The sequence below is a fragment of the Rattus norvegicus genome, chromosome 10 (genome assembly GCF_036323735.1).
Source record: "Rattus norvegicus strain BN/NHsdMcwi chromosome 10, GRCr8, whole genome shotgun sequence".
NCBI lineage: Eukaryota > Metazoa > Chordata > Mammalia > Rodentia > Muridae > Rattus > Rattus norvegicus.
In genome coordinates, this window is record NC_086028.1 from 54,619,376 (window position 1) to 54,641,362 (window position 21,987).

At 56.0% G+C, this 21,987-nt stretch overlaps 1 protein-coding gene across 19 annotated transcripts; it reads right to left on the reverse strand.

The window, feature by feature from the left end:
• Nucleotides 1-144: 144 nt before the first annotated feature.
• Kdm6b (lysine demethylase 6B) lies at nucleotides 145-21,639 on the reverse strand. 19 transcript variants are annotated; one of them, NM_001401950.1, is made up of 24 exons: nucleotides 21,486-21,639; nucleotides 14,930-15,041; nucleotides 10,118-10,235; nucleotides 9,716-9,859; nucleotides 9,485-9,626; nucleotides 9,196-9,294; nucleotides 8,880-9,099; nucleotides 8,699-8,791; nucleotides 8,456-8,617; nucleotides 8,172-8,369; nucleotides 7,627-7,968; nucleotides 5,376-7,540; nucleotides 5,167-5,293; nucleotides 4,955-5,060; nucleotides 3,668-3,873; nucleotides 3,503-3,567; nucleotides 3,349-3,420; nucleotides 3,106-3,254; nucleotides 2,873-2,987; nucleotides 2,603-2,790; nucleotides 2,313-2,454; nucleotides 1,813-1,939; nucleotides 1,558-1,728; nucleotides 145-1,471 (listed from the first exon to the last, which is right to left on the reverse strand). In NM_001401950.1, the coding sequence occupies exons 5-24, from the start codon at nucleotides 9,619-9,621 to the stop codon at nucleotides 1,448-1,450; spliced, it is 4,908 nt and encodes a 1,635-aa protein (NP_001388879.1). In that variant the 5' UTR covers nucleotides 9,622-9,626; nucleotides 9,716-9,859; nucleotides 10,118-10,235; nucleotides 14,930-15,041; nucleotides 21,486-21,639; the 3' UTR covers nucleotides 145-1,447. The 19 variants fall into 19 exon arrangements, with proteins under 19 accessions (NP_001388879.1, XP_038942397.1, XP_063125586.1 ...); XM_039086469.2 differs by having other exon boundaries at nucleotides 3,349-3,423; nucleotides 21,486-21,629; XM_063269516.1 differs by lacking the exon at nucleotides 21,486-21,639 and adding an exon at nucleotides 17,370-17,557.
• Between the last annotated feature and the right edge of the window lie 348 nt (nucleotides 21,640-21,987).

A 21,987-nucleotide genomic window follows, 5' to 3' on the forward strand; every position in this document is an offset into this window, starting at 1 on the left:
CCTAAGGAGCAGACTGTGGTTCTGGACATTCCACAGGCTCCTCCGGGGAGGGGCTCCCCACCGCCAGGGGCTGCATTGCCCTCCCTTCGGTTCCTCGACCCTTCGACTGATATGCTTCACAGCCATCATCAAAACACAGGGGTCTTTTTTTTTCCTGTTTTTATTTTTAATAATATTCTCACACAAAAATCACCGAAAATAGGGTAGGGATGGGAAGCCCCCTCTGCCCCTGGGGCAGAGAGACAGTGCAGTGCGAGGGGGCGGGACTGTAAATCCCCCCACCCCTCCGCAGCCCCAGCGGGAGAAAACGAACTAAGAAAATGAAAATAAAGCCCCAGAGAAAAATCACCCCAGGGTGTCCCTGCCCCAAAGAGGCCCTGCCCTGGGATGTTTCACGCCTTAAAAAAGGGGGGTATGTGTGTGTGTAGGTGTCCACTGTTTTTAAAATGGCCGAGGCTGGGGAGGACAGGGTTCCTTTTCCTCATAGTTATTTCTTTAAAACATTTTTTTATTTTATTTATTTATTTTTTTTACAAAATACCATTTCAGTTCCCACTTCTTCCCCTACAGTACAGGAGTCGCTCACCCTCAGGTGGGGTTGGGGTCGGGTCGGGAGTGGGGGTACTGGTCCAAGAAAGTGCAGGACGTAGGGGAGGGGAGCAGGTTTGAGCACCATGAGAACCCGGCTGGAGCCGCGGGCGGGCGGAGACGGACGGGCCAAGCCCGGACATATACTGGGGCGTAGGGAGGGCCCAGGAATGGGCCTCCCAAAGAGGCAGGAGGGATAGCTTGGGGTGTAGGAGGTCGGGTTTTCCCAAAAAAAAAAAGAAAAAAAGAAAAAACAAAACAAAAAAACCCAAAAAATGAATAAATAGAGGTGAGTGGGACTGTTATAAATTAAAAACCAAAAACAAAAAGAACAAAAATACGAATCATAACCGAGTGAATAAACAAGAGACATATACAGGGATCACAGCTAGCATTGGAAGTAAAAAAAGGAGGTCCTGGGGAGGGGTAAAGCCCATAGAAAGAATCTCATTAAAAACCTCGGCTGCCGAATGTCTATGTACACAACGAGCCGCGAACGTCTGCGCCGGCGGGCGGCAGGCGGGCGCGCGGCGGGCAGGCTTGAGGGAACCCGTATGTGACCCCCGCCGCCGCCGGAGCCTGGTCCTTGTGTCTGTTGCTAGAAAGGCCAAAGTCGGTGAGGGGAGGCGCTGGTGGGCGAGGGGCTGCCAGCCCCCTCCCCGTCTCCCATTTTTTTTCCTTTTTTTCCTCGTATTTGTTAAAAAAATTTTTTTTTCTTAATAAATTAAGTGAGGGGAGCTGCCAATAGGGTGGAAGGGCTGGGCCCAACCCCCTTCCCGGCCAGAGGCGGGACCTAGGTCCAGCCCAGGCGTGTGCTGGTGGCCCCGCCCGCGTGGGCGGGCGAGCGGGGCGTCCGGCCTCATCGCGACGTGCTGGCAGGAGCCTGCGGGGAGAAAGTGGGCAGCTTCAGTGGTGGGCGGGTGAAGCCCGGTCGCACCCGCGCCCCGTCTGGATTCCCGGCGCTCTCACCAGTGTGAAGGCATCATAGGCCTGTGCCAGCTCCTCTGTGCGGTACTGCTCTAGCACCACCACGCCCTGTAGGCCCGCACTGCGACGGCGCGCACAGCCCTCGCAGTGCACCAGGTACGTGTTTCGGCTGCCATTCTCACTTGTAACGAACAGGATGTTGAACACCTCCACCTGGCCAGGAGGAAGTGGCTGTCACTAGGAAGTCACTACTACCATTAGGGACCTTCCAGGCAGGGGAAGAACTTGCACACTTACATCGCATTCGTTGCAGTAGTAGGCAGGCTCGTCCTTGACGCGGCCTTGGTAAGCGATTTTCTTCCCTGCCCGCACCAGGCTCTCCCGCTGCACCTGGCAGTGCTTCATTGACTGCAGGAGGCAGAACCTGAGCAAGACCCAAAGGTGGATGTTGAGACAAGACTCCAAAAGTAGTGCTAAAGCTGGAGGAGGCACATGGGCAAGGGTGGAGCTCCCAAGACCCTAGCCCCATGGAATTCCCTGGGCAGCCCTCCCTTTTCATTTCTGAGTTGCATTTCCTGTCTTGAATACGTCACACTTGACATTTCAAGGTTTTGTGTGTGTGTTTGGACCACAGGAAACAAAGGCTATGAGGCGAGAATGAGCCTTTGTCAGGCTCCCCAGCACAGTAACACTTAAGAACGTGCTGCAGACACAGAGGAAGAATGAGGAGAGTCAGGAAGAACAAGGGTAGGAAACAAGCCAGTGGAGGTGGGTTAATAACCAAACAGGGGTCTCACTTGATCATTTTGAACAAGTCAGGATCACTGATCTTGACCGTTCGAGCTACGTTCCAGGACACATGAATCATGGGTACAATGGACTTGACGTTCTTCACCTCGTTCCACTCATATCGCTCCAGGGCCAGCTGGTATTGATAGGCTGTAGGCCAGAGGAAGTCAGGCAAAATTCGCAACCAGGCCCCTGCCCCTTCTTCCCTCAGACTGTGACTCTCCAGACCCAGCTCTTCCCAAGAGTTTGCTCCTCACACCCTTCACTGTACCATGATGGCCCGACCCCTGCCTCTCACCGGTGAGGGGCCCCACGTTCCAGGCAATGTTGTTGCACCAGCCAGTAGCCTGCACCCAATGCACAGTCCCTGCATTAATCCACACAAGGTCTCCAGGGCGCTGCACGAAGCGGTAAACAGGAATATTGGACGCATAGAGGTCATCCAAGATTGGCCACCAGGAACCAGTCAAGTAATCCACACCATGCCTGCGGAGTGGGCAGTCAGAGGGTCAGGTGGGAAACACAAGGACCCGATGTGATTGGGTGACTAGCAAAGGGTGGTGCGCACCGATCGCAGAAGGCGCTGATGGTCTCCCAATAGTGCTCATGTACCGCGAACCACTCGCAGTCCCCGGGGCCAATGTTGATATTGACAGAGCAAAAATTGTTATTCTCCTGGTGGCCTGCAGAGGGAGACAGAACATCACGGACGGTCCGATGCAGGCACGCACAGAACAACCCTTTGCCCTCATTGGCTAAGACCTAAGCATTGAGTGCGCATGCGCAGAGTGAAAAGCACACCTGGCGTTCGACTGCCAGGAACCTTCATGTATAGCTGCACGGTGTTCATGCCCAGGATGGTGTGTCCCACATGGCTAAGCATGTTGCCTGTGGATGTTACTCGCATGAAGGCAGGCAGTTTCAGCAGCTCCTGTAGTTGTGGCTTCCACCTGTGAACACAGGAATGGGGATGAAATTAAAAAGGTATCCCAAACCAGTACCTAGCAGGTTTCGTCCCAATTTCACTGGTCTATCCTCACTTACCTCTTGGCATCAGACAGGTCGATGTTTGTGCCAAACTTGATGATGTGATGGTTCTTGGGGTCTGGTGCACTGCTGCTGGGGCAAAAGCACAGACAGGTTGATGGCAAACCAAGGGAGAAGAGCGAAGCAGGAAGGGGACAAAATTATCCTTTACCTGGGAGAGGTTCCTGTAGTGCTGTCTGGTTCCTCGGATTCCTCATCCTCACTCTCTTTCTCCTCCTGCAAGGTCAGACAGGTCCACGGGTCTGGGTCAGTGACTGCCTGAAGCCCACTGAAGTCAGACCCCAGCACCCTGGTCCCACTTGTGCCTGATGCTCACCTGCAGTGACTCCTGGAAGGACGAAGCCTGGTACTGTGCATATTTAGCGATGGTGGTGTGTGAACGGGAGCTCTCACAGGGCCAGATCTGTCTGGTACCTGTCAGATCCCAGTTCTCGTCTGAGGGCTGCTGCACTTGGGTACGGACCTCCACTGTGTGTTCACCGCTCGCCTCCACCAGAGTCTTGGTGGAAAAAAGGCCTAAGTCTGAAGGGAGTGCCAAAAAGGATGCCAATCAGGTCAGAAGGCTCAACTCACCTGCTCCCTTCCTGGCCAGGACTGTGATGAAGTGGATATAGATTTAGCAGTGCTCAGCACCAAGGAATAGGTGCGAGTCACAGCCCTAGGAAGCTGACAAGGCTGGCTCCTGCCCAGCCCTTCTCCAACTACTTCATGCCTCAAGTCTCTACTAGAATTCTCAGACATGCATATGCCCACATGGTAGGCAATCAATGAATGGTTCAAGTGATAGATGTAGTTGAGCTTAGAATGTCTCCCAAATTACTCACTGGGAGGAGAGAATGCATGGATATAAAGGAAACAAGATTGACTTTGATATTTCCTTGTTTCCTCTAGTTTTATACTACTTAAAATTTTATATAAGGGCTGGAGAGATGGCTCAGTAGTTAAAAGCCACTGACTGCTCTTCCAGAGGTCCTGAGTTCCATTCCCAGCGACCAAATGGTGGCTCACAACCATCTGTAATGAAATCGGATGCCCTCTTCTGGTGTGTCTGAAGACAACGACAGTGTACTTACAATGTAAGGACAGTGTACTTACACAAAAAACAAATAAGCCTTTAAAAAAAGAAAAGAAAAAATTTGCAGAAAAAAACTAACCATGGATCAGAAGTAGCCTATAATCCATTCTTTTAAATCTTTTTTGTTTATTTTGTTTTTTGGAGCCAGTGTTTCTCTGTGTAGCCCTGGCTGTTCTGGGACTCTGCAGACCAGGCTGGCCTCAAACTCAAGAGATCCGCTTGCCTCTGCCTCCCAAGTACTGTGCCATCCCCGCCCCACCGTTCTCTGCATTCTTCCTCACTAACCACTCCTGAGATCTAACTTCCGGAGGGTCTACTGCTGGGGTCAGAAATGACAGAGGCGAGAGGACCTCCAGGCTGCCTGACACACTACTCAGCACTCCTCAGCTCCTCAAACATGGCCTGTGTGTGACTGAGTGAGCTCCTTCACTGTGGCAACTCTAAAAGCACGGAGGTGGGAGGTGGTTCTCGAAGGGTCCCATATGCCACGACCCTTACAGCCCTGCACATGCTTTCCCCCAAACTCACTGAGCCGAAGTGAACCTGCCAGGCCCCTGATGACAGTGATGGGGTTCCGGGGATCTGTACAGAACTGCAGCAGGACCGGCGAGAAGGCGTCTCGTTTGCTCTCCAACTGAGACAACCAGGAGACAGTGGGGTCAGAGCCCTTTCCCAGGTTCTAAGCACTCCAATTCAGCCCTTTTGGGAAGGGTGGTTCTGAGGACAGGTGGCATACATACATAAATGCTGGGTGTAGGAGGGTTGAGTTTTTCCCGGGGCAGCTTCTCCTCAGTGTTGATCTTCGGTTTCACAGACTGGGCAGGGGAAAGGTAGGACTCTCGGAATTTCCCTTTCACCTTGGCATTCCTGTGAGAAGACCACAGAGTAAGATCAGGAACATGGGGTAATCTCCAGGACAAGCCTTAGTTACTACAGCCTCCAAACTCACTTGCTGGCACGCATGACATCAGCAGCGCAGTGGCTGATGGTGAGGTCTGCCATGCGCAGCCGCCGCTCTTCTACCTCAGAGGCGATGAAGGTCTCCTTGTCCCCACTCTCCACCTTGATGAGCCTGATCTTCAGCTCCTTAGGTGGCCCCTCACTAAGCGACCGAAGCTTCAGCATATCTGCACGGCTCACACCTGGAGGCCCTGGAGCTTCCTCTCGAGTCTTCTTCCCAGGGACAGGAGCTGATGGGGGTGTTGGCTGAGCAGAGGGGGCAGGAGCAGGTGGGGGCGCTGGAGTTGTGGGCGTCTTGACTTTGGAAGCCCCACCTACATCAGGCCGGGCCTTCTCCCGGCCCTGGATCTCTTCACTCTGCAAGTCCAAGTTCCCCAGCACCCTTCGGCTTTTTTCTTTGGGAGCCTTGGCCTTGGCCTTGGCCCTCCCCTCACGGGGCCTACGACCCACACTGTCCCTACAGGTCCGTCTGTGCCTCCGATGCTCCTTCTGACGACGCTTACCACTACCTGGACCTGCTGCCGCCACTGCCACTCCCCCACTCTCCTCCTTGGCCTGTGCAGGAGGCGGCTGTGGCTCAGTCCCACTGTCCACTGGGTCTGCTATGTCCACTGGGTCTGCTGGGTTGATGGCACTCCGGCCCACCCGCTCTACAAGGGTCTCACAAGCCCGACTGATTTCTTCTAGCACCTCAGACTCAGAACGAGCAGGGGGCAGCGGCAGAGGTGGGGGCAACTGGGCAGGGGTCACGGGGCCTGGTGCTGGCTCTTCACCTGCCCTGCGCTCTCGGACCCAAGGCCCACCTGAGGTAGAGAACTGAGATGACGAGGAAACAGAGGGCTTGGGGGAGCCCTGGGCGCTAGGGGCCACTGAAGTGGGTGGTGGGGCGGTAGCACCTGATGCAGGACTAGGGGAATACTGAGTGGCGGGCACGGACCCGGGCCTGGTTGAAACGGCTGCTCCAGTCCCCCGATAACAGTACTTTTGCCCCTCAAGAACAGAGGCCAATGATTTGAGCAGGCTGGCTGGGCTGGCTGGTGGAGGTGGTGGGGGCTGGGGTGGTGGAGGAAACTTGGCTAGAGGCGGTGGTGGTGGCAGGGCTGGTGGTGGCTTCTTCTCCTCTTCTTGGGTGGTGGTGGTGGTGGTGGTGGTGGGAGTTGCAGCAGCAGTGGTGGCAGCTGGGGCTGTGTCACTGGGAAGTGAAGACCGTAGAGATGCAAAGGGCTCTTTGAGTGGGGGTGGGGGAACCGCGCCTGCCTCTTGCTGCTGCTGCTCTTCCTCCTTTCTAATGGATTCATCCAGCATCTTCATGATGTTAGCTAGCCCATCAGGGAGGATCTTGAATTCAGCTGGCTCTTCAAACTGGTCCTCCAGTGGAGTTGGTGGAAAATCAAAGAGCCTCGGGCCTCGGGCAGGCAGCTCTCCAACCCCAGGTGGCACAGGCTGGGGGGCTTTACTCAGAGAGCCTGGAGGTGGCCCCTGCCCCACCTCGGGGGTCTTTGGGAAGGAGACCCTGGGCCGGGGGCTCTCCGAGCGCCTGAAGCTTCCTGAGGTATTTTGGTGGCAGGAGGAGGGAGGGGCTGGAGGCAGGGCAAGAGTCAGTGGTGGAAGAGGTGGGTCCTGGGAGCTCAGTGTTGGGCTAGATGGCCTGGGAAGGGGGTCTATACTTCTGGCCAGATAGGGAGGTGGTGGGAAGGGCACAGGCCCAGTAGGACTACTGCTGTGGCTGTTGCTGCTGCTGCTGCTGCTGCTGCTGCTGGTGGTGGTTGGGGGAGTGGGAGGGGTATGCGAATCCTGAGTGCCCACAGAAAAGCGGGGGTTTGGAGGCCCCAAGAAGCCATCACGGTGGGGAAGGGGTGGGGGAGGAGGACGGGGAGGTCCCTCAGCACCAAAGAAGAGCTCCCCTAAGATCTCTCCATCCTCTCGAGCTGAGCGGCAGGCTGAGCCCTTCATCCAAGCAGGGGGTGGTGGAGGGCGCAAGAGGCGAGGACATGGGGGTGGAGGGGATGAAGGGGTCCCGGATGGTAGGGATAAGTGGGGAGCGGCAGCAGGGGCTGTCAAAAATGGTTTCCGACTGCTGTGTGCGGAGGGACCCAGGCGGGCCTGGTGAGGGGCTATCTCCAACGCAGGGTTTTGGTAATGGTCAGCGCCAGGCTGCAAGTGGAGAATGGAGAGGTCACAGTGCTGTTCTGGCCCCCTCAGACAACTTCACCCACCTTCAGCCCAAGGTCAGAACGTACAATGCCTGGGCTCGGCTCCACACCCCGAAGACCAGTGTTGTTACTGCTACTGCTGCTGCTGCTGGTGCCGGGGAGGCCAGGGGGCCGGGAAGGGGCGTAAGGCACGCAGGCGGTAGATGCTGCTGGTGAAACGCTGGAGTCCATCCGCGACCTCTGAACTCTGCTCTCTCTAAGGTCACTTCCGGGGGGACGGGTGGCAGGCAGGCAGCCATGGCTCTCTGCTCCTGGGGGTCGGGGACCTGGACCAAGGGGTGTGGCCGGGCCCAGCCGGTGGCTGGGCGGATGAGCAGTGTAGGCAGGAGCTGGGTATGGATGAGGGTGAGGCAGCGAGTGCCGCTGCTCCTATGGGAGATGAATGAGGTCACCAAATGAGGAATGAAGAAGACAGAATTTTTTTTTTTTTGGTTCTGTTTTTCGGAGCTGGGGACTGAACCCAGGGCCTTGCGCTTCCTAGGTAAGCGCTCTACCACTGAGCTAAATCCCCAGCCCCAAGAAGACAGAATTTACAAGAGGTAAAAGGTAATCGGGATTAAAGAGGGGCTCACCTGGCGCTCTGGGGGTGCTGAACCCTTGCGCTCAGGGCCCCAAGCATCTCCATGCAGGGTATTCCACAGCCCTGGTTTAGTCAGCTGAAATGGGGGGCTAATAGCCAGGCCAGGCAGCGGTGGTGGGGGTGGGGGTGGCGGGGGTGGAGGTGGGGGTGGTGGTGGTGGAGGGAGTGGCAGACCCGGGGGAAGGCCAGCCTAGAAGAGAAAAAGAGTGTAAAGACCCTACTCCTTGCCCCAGTTAGGCATTCGCTCTACCTGCTGACCATGTACAACCAACCTACCTGTTCAGAGCTGCAGCCTCTCCTGCGCTTGCCTCCAGGGCTGAGGCCTTCCTCTCCTGAGGGGCCTGAGAGTGCGGCAGGAGGCATAGGCTGGACCACTGGGGGTTCAGCAGATCTCTTCACTGGAGGGCCCCCTCGCTTAGCCCCATAGTTCCGTTTGTGCTGAAAAGAAAGACATAGCGGAGTGACCGTTGGCCTGCCATGATTCCCTTCCCACAGGCAGTCACTTAGCCTCAGCCTCACCTCAAGGTGCAGCAAATTCCATACTTGCTCCAGGGGAGGCAGGACCTTGGCTCTGTGCTGACAGGAACCAGCATGAAGGTTCCAGAGCTGGGCCTGAGAGGGTCGAAGGGCAGATTAAGATGAACTGGGGACATTGCACTAGAAGGCACAACTTAGCCACCTCTGTTCTGCCTCATCCCACCTGCTGCAATCGGCCAATTCGGGGCCCCAGTTCAGCGAAGCTTCCTCCGTAGCGAAGGGCCCTGTGGTAGCAGCATATGGCCTCCTCGCTGTCGTGCTCCGACTCATACAACTGTCCAAGCTGTTCCCATAAGACCGGCTGGGCTGGCTCCCGGAGCAATGCCTGTACACAGCCATGTAGAGACTCCAACTTCCCATGGAGGGGTCTTGGGGTAGGAGTCCTACAGAGGACAAGGGATTGGGAAGGATCAGGCTTGGGGAACATTTGAAGGCCCCAACTCTCCTCCAGTCCTAGAACTTTTGAATCCCGCACTTACCCAGAAGCATAATAGGGCTTGTTAGGGTGCCCGGAGCTGTTGCCATGAGAGGGGGGTAAAGGAGCAGAGAGTGGGGGCTGCCCAATGCTGGCAGAGCATCTGTAAGAGAAAAGCTCAGCTGTGCACTGCCAGAAGGAGTACGCGTCCCCTAGAATGGGTAGTCAGAGGGAGCAAGGGCAGATGAGGCTGCTCTCTGAACCCACATGACCAAAACTCATGGGAAGTGACAACAGACAGGGAAGACTGGAAGAGAAATAAGTGCCTGGAGATAAATGGTCCAAATTCTCACCTGCCTCCAGGCAGCCATGAGTTTCGGGGAGGAGGATGGGGTGGGCAGGAGCTCCAAGCCCCAGCACAGCTCAAGCCCCCAAGGGCAAAGGCTTCCCGTGCAGAGCGGGCCCCTGGAGGGTCCACTGCCCGATGCATCCAGCCTAAGTCAGAGACAAGAGACCATGCTCTAACAGGGAAGCAAAACATTCAACCGTGTTTTCAGCGAAACCAGTTCCAATCTTTCCCTTACCAGGTCAGCAGTGGCCCCAGGAGCCCTGGAGATGGGGCACAGCCCCCTGCCCCAGCTCTCTGGCCCGATGGTCCAGCTCCAACTGCCCTTAACAAGAGTGCCCACTGTTTCCAGGTGACGGTCTCTGGCCTTCTGCAACCAATTCTACAGAGAGAAGAAAAGAGTACACTGAAGTTGCCAAAATAGTGAGGGCCCAAAGGCTGGTCTGAAATGTCAGTGCAGAAGACTGAGGGCAAGGAACCAAGGCAGACACCGGCAGAAGGAGCCCCTAAAAGCGGGCAAGTGGAGTAGCAGGAATATTGGACAAATAGCGGGGTGTCAGCGATAGGAACAACCCAGCCGGCCGCGACACTGTCTGACAGGCTTCCAATCCTGAACGACCTACCGCGCGCGCCTGCTTACCCAGCCTCCGTGGGAGCGTCCTCTCACAGCTTCAAGAGCTTCAGAAATTTAGCCAATCACAAGACTTCTCTATCCCCAGAAAGCCAATCATCACCCTTGTCTCCGCCTCAGTAACAGCCTAACAGGAACCAATAGGAGTAAGGTTAGCCGGGCACTGAGCGGCCTCCGGAGGAGGGGCCGTAGGGCCGGTCAGACAGGCTCGCCCTAGGGTGACCCCGATGTGACCCCAAGGTTCCCACCTAGGGTCCACATCTCCGATCAGAAACTGGTAGCCCGCAGGGCAGAAACAGCAAGCTAAGACTGAGAGTGAGGAAATCATTCACTAGCGGACCTGAGGGCAAGCTTCACACATCCACCGAACTGGCAATAGTCCCCGCCAGACTGTTCAAGTCGTCCTCTGCCTATCCGCCCCAAGGACGGACAGCAGACCAAGGCAAAATGCAGACAAAGACATTGATACCTCTCCTCACTTCACATCACCCAACGATTGACTCTCCTCCACTCGATCATCCCGGTGATCTAGGTCTAGCAATTAGTAAATCCAGCACCCAGGCCCTCCCGCGCCTCTATCAGAACGCTCCACCTCCAGCGCCTGACCCTGTCCTAAATCATGGTCAAGTCCCCAGTCTCATACCAAGTTCCTCCAGCTCCTCCACTTTCCCTGGCTCTGAGTCTTCAATATCAGTCGACCCTCTCAGCCAGTCCCCCCAGCCCTCCAACTTCTGGGAAGCTGCGCGCCGTGGAGTGGCCCCTCTCGCGTGGCTCCAGTATCCTCTATGCCCTTTCCCTGCCGGGGCCACGCGGTTCCCCACGGCCCACGTGGCCCCCACCCCCCCAAGGGAGGGGGGATTTCGGGGGTTGCCCGTGACGTGGCTACTTGCGCAGCGGAAGCGGTGTGTGTAAGGGGGGGTCCTTCAGGAGGGAGGGGAGGGCGGGGCCCAACAGGCAGTGACATCACCCCTGTCCCACTCTCACCGCCTACTCCCTTAAAGAACCCAGAACCCGTTTCACTTCCTCCTTCACGCCACCCCCCCTTACTCCTTCCCGTCGAAGCTGACTCGACCCACAACGGGCACAGTACTCCCCTTTCCTAGGCATGTTCCCTTTAATCCCAGCTTTGCCTTCTTAAATCTTAGAGCCCAGAAGCTGCTTCCCGGAGCATACCCCAGGTCCTGGCAGGTAGGGAGCCGACTCCGCTCCCGGGATCGGTCCATTGAGAGTCTAGAGTACAAAGAGCGGCGAGAGGCTAGTGTCGAGTACAAAGCCGCGGGGGCGGGGCTAGCGCTCCAGCTGGAGAAAGCGCCGGGCAGGAAGCCGGGGGAGAGCGCAGCGCGCGGCGAGGGGTTGGGGGCGGCTGGAAAGTTCGCCTTGGCCGAGAAGTCTGCACCGTGAGGAAATTTCCAACCAGCCCACAAAGGCAGAAGGGTTTCTGGCGAAAACAGTCTTCCCTCCCGCTGGGGCAAGGTCATCTGTGCGTGAAAGTGCTTGGACCCTACATACAGATCCCGCAGGCTGCTCCAGTCCCGGCCCGGTAGGACCTTGCGTTCCGCGGACTACTCAGTTCACGCGGAGCTCCGGTCAAAACTCTCTTGAGGCTGCAGTCTGTCAGTTACCAATCCCTGGGACACGTACAACGCTAAACTGTGGTCAAGTGCAACCCAAACTGGCTGCCCCAGCCAAGCCCTGCGGGGGTAGAGAAACCAGACGTGGGCAAACGGCAGCTCGGGGTACCAGATGTCAGAAAAGCAGATCCCTGCTAAGGAAGTGGTGCCCAGAACTCTGCTAGTTACCAGGAAATGCAGCTTCCCCTTCTGCGATGATGACACTTCCCCTCTACCACTTCCCCTTTCCCACGGGGAACTGACTCAGCTTTCCCTAAACTAGCGAGTCCTCTTGATCTTCAGCCTTTATCCACAACCTCCCACGACGACACTATGGACTACAGAGCGCTCCAGAACAAAACTTCCTGTACCCTTAGCACAATCTCGCCACCACCAGGAATCTGTGTCCCCACCAGGGACACAGGCGCCTGACTTCCCATCCGCCCCACGAACAAAGCCTTTCTCAGGGTCTGAATCAGGCTTGGGGTGGGGGAGAGTGAGTCACTCCGAAAACCATCCCCCGTTCCCACTGACTCAGCCCCCGCCTCCCTCAACTCACACAGACACACAGTCAGAGGCAGACACAACTCCTCAGCCCACATACTGCTCACCACCGGTCCGCGGAATTTCCCCTCTGTCTCCCTCAAGACGGCCCCACCCCGCGCTGGGCAGCCCCGCCGCGGCACTCACACCTGTTCCTCAGTCGCCGCCGCCGTCGGCTGGCACGCCGTCCACTCTCACCTCCACTCTCGCTTTGAGGCAGGAATGGCCCTCCCCGACTCCCAGTGCTCATACTAACCAAGGGGAGGGAACAACCAGGGACAAGCACAAAGACAGACACCCACAGACTCCTCGAAGACAGACGGAAGGTAGACGCACATGTCCAGGGCCAGCCTGGATGGCCGACACACTTCTGAGGCTGACAATCCAACCTTCCCAACCCGACCTACAGCCCAAAAAGCCTGCCGCCCAGAAAGGGTTAATTCCACTTGAGTCGAAACCACGCCCTCTCCATCCGGGCACTCCCGGTAAAGCCGAGCTCCGCCTCTCGCATCCGGGATCTGGACTCCAGGACTTTAACCGATTCCCCCCACCCCCCCTTTAGTCCCAAGAGAGAACTACTCCATCAATCACACCCACTTAACTCTCTCTGGGCTCGGGTCAGAAGAGCCCCTCCGCGCAGCTCACGGAACGCGGGGTATAAGAGGGACGCTTGGCACGAGGCCTGCGACCTGCAAGTAGACATTGGACGATCAAAGACACCAGACCCCGCAGACCGATTTTTTCTGAACACGCATTTAGCCAGCACCCACCGACTCGAAGGTGGGGCGGATCCAGGACCGACCCCCGCGGGTCCCATTCCTTCGAGGTCTTCTTTCGACATGGCGGAAGCTACTAAGTTACCGGCTCGCTTCTCACCTGGGAGAGCCGGTGGGAGAGGGAGGGCCGCGGGCTGAGGCTCCGCAGTGACTCAGCCACCCGGGCAGGCCGCCCGCCCGGGATTCCCTTCCCTAGCCTTCCCCCGCCGCCGGCCCCTCCCCCCCCCCCATCGAGAAGTGACAGTGCTGGCCCCGGCGCGCTGGCCCGCTATGTGTCACTGCGGGTGTTTGTGTCTGCCTCTGACTGGGCGCTGTGTTCACCAGTCAGTCTAACAGGATCGACTGTGTGTGGGTCTTGGTGTCTGTTTGCACCTGCATATCTGCTCATCTTGTCTCCCCTCTGCGCCTGTGTCTGGCGCGTTCCTGTCATTATCCCTGTCTACATGACTCTGCGAGGCTGTCTCTTGTCTGTGTGTCTGGTTGGCTCCTGTCTCAGTCTTTTGTCTGGGTCTGCCTCTGCATCACTGTGGTGATCACGTGTGTCTGTGCACATGCCCTTCTGTGTTTGCTTTCACATTCTCAGAGCCAGGGAGACATTGTAGGCAGACTTGAGGGGTTCTCTTAACTCCCCTGAATCCCCACTTACTGGATCAGTGTCCTGTTTAGTCAATTATTTGGGGCTCTCTCTGCCTTCAATCAAGTTCAGCCCCATTCCTCCACATCTTCACTTAAATCCTCACAGCTTCTTGTAGTTACCACGGTGGAAAGTGCTATCATTTACCAAATGGAAGCACTGTGTTGAACCTTTTAACTCTTCCCCAAAACCTGGCAGAGGAGGCACTTGATGGCCCTATTTTGGGAATGAGGAAACAGGCTGGGGAAGGATTGGTAACTCAACCAAGATCCTTCTCAAATGAGCAGACAAGCTGGGCTTCTTCCCACAGCTCCGTTTTCTACACTGCTTCTGACCCGTTCTCCCTCAGTTTTATCCTTGCAGGCTCTCTCCTAGACCAACCTTCCTCTCTGTTACTATCCCAAGTGCTTATAGCCTCCAAAGTAGATGTGGGTAGGAGGCTCTGCAGCAGATCTCAGAAGCCGTAGGTTTCTTGGCAATGAAGCACTCCATTCCCTTAAAACGTTCATTCAACACAAATCTACAAAGGCACCTCAACGTGCGAACCGTCATTCTAAACAGGACAGATAGGGGAAAAAATAGACCTACTCAAGAAACTCCATGAGCAATGGGGAAAAGCAATGAAGACTCAGAGAACTTAGGTTTCCAGCTTAGGGAAGATTCCTTTCTACTAGGGAGACGAAGCGGGGCTTTAGGAGGCTACTGGCAGAAGCAGAAGGACTGAGGAAAAGCAAGATAGTTGCCAGTTAGGTGCACAAATCTACAGTGCTTCACAGAGAGGATGGGCCAAAGAGCACTCAGGTGAGATGCGAAGGCAGCCATGACAAGCATGGGTGAACTGCACAGCAGTGGCATGGACCATCTCTTCACATCAGTTCCTAAACACCCTTTATCTGCATGGGGGAAAGCCTTCCCCTTCAACAGAAATTCCTCTGGGCTATCAAACAACTACATTCGGCCTGCAAGCCCTAGCTTTACTCATTCCACAAATGAGTTGGTCATGGCCCTGGGGGTGTGGGTTAAGAGGTTTTCAGGTGGTAGAGAGGCTAGCAAAGTACAGGGACAAACCACTCAGGAGATAGAGGGGCACTGCATGTGAAGGGCTGAACCATTCAAGCACCACATGCTGGGGGGAGAGGTTCAGAGTTGGGCTGGACCATTCTGAGTGGGCATGAACCAAATCATAGCAAAGATTTTCAAACATGCGGTGAGGAGCTGGACATGGGGGTCTGGGGTGACACTCAGCAGCTGAGCTTACCAGATGGAGTTGGAAGTGGACTGCCTCATTGGAACAAGCACTCCAGCAATGGGGCACAACAGAAGTCGTGGGGTGGGTCCTACTATGAGGCTGACATGGTGCCTGGGGGAACCTAAAAGAAAAAAATTCCAGTTAGAGGTGGGATCTCCCAGGATGGAGGAGTCAGTCCCCTTCGTTCCTTGCCCCTTGATTGACAAACCAGGCTCTAGAGGTCAGATGAGATGGGAGAATCAGTTTCCATGGCAACCTGGAAAAAAGCCATCTTCCAACCTTCCCTTCAGGAGGCAGCCTGGTTCAGGTGGTAAGGGAGCACACTGTGGCACCTCATTACCGGCCCATGTCTGACTGGACTGATACTCTGGTGCAGGCCAGTTCCAGGGACATCTACAATCAAGTTCTGACCCCAGGGCACGTGGACCCTAAGCCTTCAGTTCTGCTACCTCCAACCCTAACAAGACACCATAGTCAACACCACCTTTTGGACTCTGACCCTTCCTGTTCCCTTAGGCTGGTGTAGGCAGGTCCTGGCAAGAGGCACAGGTGGTCAGACAAGATGAACGGGCCCAACAGGGAGGAGCCTTCTTCCTCTGCAGGAACTGTGACTGGGCCTGAGCTCGGAGGTAGCCTCTGTTGCAGGTTCCCTCCGTGTCACCTCCAAGGCCATATCCTGTTTCCCCATCACCTCCTTCCTCTATGTGGCCTGGGGAGGTGATTGGCCCACTCTCTTCCCTCCCAATCCTTAAGTCACAAAGAAGTAGGTATATTAAGACAAGTCTGGGGCCAAGACTTGGGTGTTGATAGCAGGGGTCAGACCTCAGTCAACCCTCACCTCAGACTCACTCCTTGGGGACCAGTGTTTCCCCTTGGCCCCAGGACCTAAACACGTGGGCTCTCTACCTGGCCTCTCCATTTCCCAGCCTTCTAGCCCCCATCTTTCCCCCTGCCCCAGAGACTTAGGCCTCTGGCCTCCATGATGCAATGCCCTGCAAGCTTTTGTAGCTGCTGATGACACTGCCCCCAGGGGAGTGTTATTTCTGACCTAAGCAAGGCCCTTAAGGGGCAGTGGTCAGCTGCAAGCTGAGAAAACTCAGCTTGGCTAGTTTTCTGGAGAAAAATGCTAGAGGCTGGAACCCCTCCTGACAGGGAGGCAAATTCAGGACTAAGGTGCTTACCCAGCAGTTGACAGCATTTGTGGATGTGGGGTAGGATAGCCTACAAGGGAGAAGGGGGGCCCCAGGCCAGACCAAGGGGGTCAGAAGAGTGTGTGATGGGTGTCTGGACACCAAAGTGGGGGAGGGCCAACAGCCATTTAAAGGGCCAACCTCAGAACTTTAATCCCTTACCAGCCTTGGTCCCAAGCAGGAGGCTGTAATTCATCTGTCCAACAGCTGGGGTGGGGGTGGGGGGCATGTGCATGAGGAGGAGGGGCTGGGGCCTTCCTGTGCAAAGAACCAAACAACAAAAGGGGAAGCTGAAGGGCCAGCTCTAAAGTGCCCAGGTCACCCTGTTGCCCTGCAGGTCTGCCAGTGGCCCCCACCTGGTGGCCCACAGATTCTGTAGTTCAGAGTCACAGGTTCTTGGCCATGGAGTCAAAGGGCTCAAAGACGGGGTTCTGGAGAAAGCCCAGACTGAGCACCCTCAGGGCAGGCTGTCAACCCCTTCTTGCACCTTTCCAGCCCAGTAACTGTACTGGAGACCTGCAGGCCCAGTCCCAGACAGCCTCAAATGCCCTGCTCACCAGCCAAGCCTCTGTAGACACAGCCTGCCAGCTCCCCCTCCTGCCAGCACAGGGTGGCAGTGGCCACACCAAGGCTGTCCCTTTAAATCATTACCACCCCTGACGGTGTGGACAAACCAAGGGCCCTGCCCCCCAGGCAGGCAGCTTGCCACCACCCCCACTCCCCCCCAGTCCCCAGATATGTAAGGGCCATTTAAAGGGACATCAGAGAGACAGCCTGGTCTCAAACAAATCCCCACCCCCCTCCTCACACACACAGCCCCTGTCTCCAGCAACACATAGCCCCCATGCCTCTCCAAAGGGCCCCCAAATTCCGGTTTTCTCTCACCCCTAGAGACTGCTACGAGGAGAATGGGGCAAAGGAGACTGGGGGGAGCCATTAAAAGATAAGGACTCCCTCCTCCCTCAGAGCCCCACGAGACTGGTCGGAAGAAGCCAAGCTGAGAAACATCGAGACAGAACCCCAAAAGGTGCCTCGGGCAGAACAGGGGAGCACACACTGTGAGGTGGGGGGGAAGGGAGTCAGGCTGCACGAGACAGAGGGTGGCGGAGCCAGCAGGCGACAAGCCCAACTCGCAGAAATGGAACAAGGAGGGCTGGGGGGAAAGGCAAGGCCTGGGAAATCGGGGAGATGGAAAGGGGTCGTCCGGAAGGGTGTGGAAGAAAATCAGACAGGGGGAGGGAGAGCCAGGCCAGGGTTACCTGCTGGGTGTCTGTCCCCCGGCGGTGCCCCCAGAGTCCGGGTAGGGAGGGGGAAGCAGCAGGGGGGGGGAGTGGGGGCTGGGGGGCGGGGGAGACGGTCCCTCCTCTGCCTCCTGGGCCTGCCCCGGCGCTTGCAGCCTCTGCCTCCCTCCCTCCTCCTCCCCGTCCCTGAGTCCCGGAGTCAAACAAAGAACTGTAGCAGGCTCTCCCCAACCCCCTCCCTCCCTCCTCCTCCTCCTCGTCCTCCTCCTCCTCCTCCACCTCCTCCTCTTCCCCTCCCTCCCCACCAGCAGGCTCCCTCCTCCTCCCTTCCGGTCTCTTCCTTTAACTACCGGCTCCCCCAGCCTCCCCCCACTAGTCTCTCTCCACCCACCCACCCACCCCAACCTTTTACACACCCCTTTAGCCTAGCCATGTCCCCGCTAGGGAAACTGTGGAGTCCCTTTGCAAAATGAAAGGCTCCAGAGAGCAACATGGGAGGGAACCAGAGTATCGCTTGAAAATCACAAGCCACAACGTAATTATTTTAACAGCCAAAGGAATATAGTCTTAGCTATTTTTTTAGGAGGGGAAAAATAAGCCTAAAGAAAGCAGTCCAAATCTGACTAAAGCCCACATCAAATAAGGTACATAAAGTAGTCGAGGCTAATCCCTGACACCCCACACAAAACACACACTCCAGGTAGCAAAATTCCCCCACTCTTTACCCAATCCCTAGCGAGGGCTACTTTAGAACAGGTCCACCCACTATAATAACTAACACCATTTAATAACACGTATTTCGTGACACTCATTCGGTATTAATTTTATACCGACCACTGTGCTAACTGCTTTGCATAAATTATTTCACTACCCCTCCCATCAGCTAGAAGGTAAGTATTGATATTTAAATGTCCCAGATTAAGGATAGGAGGTTCTGAGAGGTTGTGACTTTTCAGAGTCCCACTGAGTGGCAGAGCTAGGATTAGAATTCAGGTTTGAGCTGACAGTCCAAATTCTGAGGCACATGAAAGGAGACTCTAATACGATCACCAACTCCAAGATTGAACAGAGGGCAGCCATAACTATCGCCGAATTTCTCTCCTCAAAGTGGGCAATACCAGAAGCCATCTACCTACCTACACAGATAAAGACCTTGACTTTTCTACCTAACTCTGTTTCCTCGGTTTGGTGAGGCTCCAAATGAACTGGTGCGAATACCCACATACAGCTCTACTCTTAGGGGCAGCTGTCTTGCAACTACACCCACTTCAACTCAAGATGGGAAAGGGGCAACATGACACTGGGCCATGCAGCAGGTGGGAAAGTAAAAAGACTTCCCGGAGATTCTTCCTAGGGCGAGAGGGAGGGAGTACGGGGGTTGGGGTGGGGGTAGTAGTAGGGACTGGAGAGGAAGTTTTTCATGGCAATCTAGGAAGAAGAGAAAAAAAAGACCGAGACTTCTCTCAAGCCAGCAAAGGGGCAAAGTCTTTCACGCCACACCACACCCGCGCCCCTCCCCCTCACTAAACTCCAGGCCAGGGTTTCCCACCTGCAGGATGCTAATGCCAAGGGAAAGGAAAGGAGAAAGAGATGGCACGGGACTGGAACGGGACTTCGGGCAGAGGTGGGAGGGGATGGAAACGGGAGGAGATCGCATTGCCTGGCAACCGTCCCGGGGCACGTGCACTGGTGACATCATCCCAGGCCACCTAGAACACAGACCTTTGACTCCTACCAGGGCGAAGAAGCTGCTGTCTGGCTACGTTTCCTGAGAAAATAGCTTTAAGAATTCTAGAACCCAAAAAGGAGACGAAGGAGGGAACCCAGGCGTCCTGCCTTATCTCTATTAACCCCAGCAGAACTAATCCTAGGGAATCCGGTCATTCGCCTGCCTCCTCCTCTCAGCCTCCAGCCTTGACCTCCCAACCCACATTTCTGACTGTCCCGACACGCCCCTCGGAAATACTGTGCCTTCTTTCTTCTGGGCTTGATCCCTGGTTAGGGGAGGGAGACTAAGGACCGGGCACCAACCAAGTCCCGCGGGACTCCGTCTGCTATCTGCAGGATCCCTTGTGCCCCAGCTGGCCGCCAGCCGGAATCTGTCTGGGTCCCCAACTCTCCCGCCCCTCCCGCGCTGTTCCAGGGCGGAGTCTGTGGAGTTGAAATCAGGACACGCCGAGAGGAAGAGTTATATAACCCTCTGGAGAAGCAGAGAAGGACGAGTGGAGACGGGGACAGACAGCCCGAAAGGAGCCAAGGGAGGTGTAAAGAACGCCAGAGCGTGCTACAAGGAAATGTTAAGGAAGGGAAGGGAAAGGTTTAGTTTGCCTATCAAAAAGCATAAAGGGCATAATGACCCTCTGGCCAAGAAGGTCCTGGGCCTCAAGGGGCTTCTTACAGTGTCCTGCCGGGTCACAAACTGCAGCTAGGTCTGGGTGGGTTAAGCCTTAGGAAGGGGCGCTTGTACCCACTCCCTTTCTTTTGTGGAAACAACCTAAGCTAGAGCTCGGGAAAGCCGCTACTGAGCCTAGGGGGCCCGGAAACCACAGCTCCGCCCAGCCCACCTGGGAGCTTGGGGCGCCAGCTGGGGGTGGCAGTGGGGAACACTGTTAGCGGGCCTTCCCTTGAGAGGCTGACATTAACAGTCGACTCCCGGTTAAAGAGCCCTAACCCACCCAGACGTCTGGGCCCACAGGGGTTGAGAAACACAACCTTGGACTAGTTTGCAAACACAGACTGACGACCTGAGGCAAGGGGGGGGGGGGGCTTGCGAAGACTCGCCGCGCAGGCGCAAGAGACTGTCTGTGCCTGGGCGGTGGAAGGGGTTGTACAGGGAGTGAAGCGTGTGGGAGTGCACGTGCGGATCCTGGGTAGCCACCGCCTCCCCCCCCCCCCACCTCCTCCCTTCCCCTTTATTCAGTCTCTCTATAATGACAGCTTCCCATTGGTCACTAGGGCCCTGACGTAGTCGACGTCCGCTAAAGCGGATTGGACTGGAGTGAGTGAGTTTGGGAATCTGGAGGTGGACGTTCGTTGGCCTGTTACTCTGGCAACTGGGCAAACAACCCTTGCGAGCAACGGAGATCCGACCCGCTTTAATCTGAACGACCACTGGGTCCATTCCTATCGCACCTCAGTTACTTCTTTTCTCTCGGAGTTCACATCGCCCGGAACTAGGTGTTCTGTCTTCGACCTTCCCCACACTCTAGCTCCCCCACCCCAAGACACACTCACAGGCCGCAACAAGTCAGAAACGAATCTACAGTTTAGTGACCACCTCAACCCACATGCCACTTCACCAGTGTTTATTCTAGGCCGAAAAAACATAGTGTCTAGCCCTGTCCCTAGCTTCTGCTCTTTACCCATATGCTTACAATTTCCCGGGACAGGGGCGGGTGCCAGACAGATGACAGGGAATCAAAGGAACCTCACCGAACCTTTCTCAGGGGTACGTGTCACAGCTATATCCCCCAAGACGCATGACCCTCAGCTCTGCTGGGCGTCTCATCCTCGCCATCTCGTGGCTACGTGGGAGAAAGGGCCAGAACCCAGTGAAGGCTAAGGATCTGAAGACGGAAAAGTGAGGAGGGCACCGGGGACTAGGGGAACGAATCAGGCGAGGCGGAAAGCAGAAGGTGCGGTGGAGTGGGGTGAGACGGAAAAGCTACCGCTCCTGGAGAGATGGTGAAAGTCAAGAATACATACACGTCTCCCCGGGGGAAAGAGCTGAAGGAAGCCTTCAAGTGGGCCTGTAACTGGAGGCTCACTTTGCCTGATCAATTTTGACCTCTGTGAGCCAGCCCCTAGGCTTAGAGCTATCCGCAAACTGACCTTATAGTCTTGTTCCTCAGGACTGCTAAGCCCCGCCCTAGTGTCAACTCCCCATCCCAAGCGGGACTGGGATTACTTTTAGGCCCTCTTGACCTTTAGAGCCAAGACCACACTTTTTCCACTACCTTTACCTTGTTCGCTTTTGGAGGACTTGGATGTCCTGCGTCCCCACTTTGCCATTGCTTTTCACAAGACTCAAATGCCCATCCCTAGCCCGACCTCTCTAGAGTCTGACGTCCCGCCCCTCCCCCTTGCAAGGAGATGGTCTCCCTCTTTCCAAAAGTCCTTGAGACTCCCCATTACCTGGTTCTGGGGGTCCCAGATATTCAAGATCTTCAAGGCCTCTTGGGGGTCGAGCGGCCCCCCCTCTCCCAGAGAGGGGTTGGGGGGGCCACTCTACCCCGTGGCGCAGTTTGATTTTCCAACACAAACACCCGCACCCGCCCCCCTTCCACAGCCCCGCCCCCGATTCGTGGTCCCGCCCCTCGGCGCTGAAGTCCCTCTCTCCGGCTCCGCCCTGTCCTCGGTCCCGCTCCCCTCAGCTGTAGTTTCAGATAAGAATTCCGGGTAAGGATTGCGAGGCTTAATGAGGGTGCAGTGTATGGAGCCCATCCTGGACCCTTACCTGACAAATCTCTATTCCATTTGGATCCCGCGCCCTTCCAAAGCAAGCCCCGCCCCGCCTGCTCAAATCCTTTCCTGGAGTCACACCTCCTTTAGGCCTGGCTGGCAAGTAGTTCAAGGCCACGCCTCCTCTAGAGGCCACCCCACTTCCCCCTTTCAGTTCTGGCTGTAGCTGCTCCTT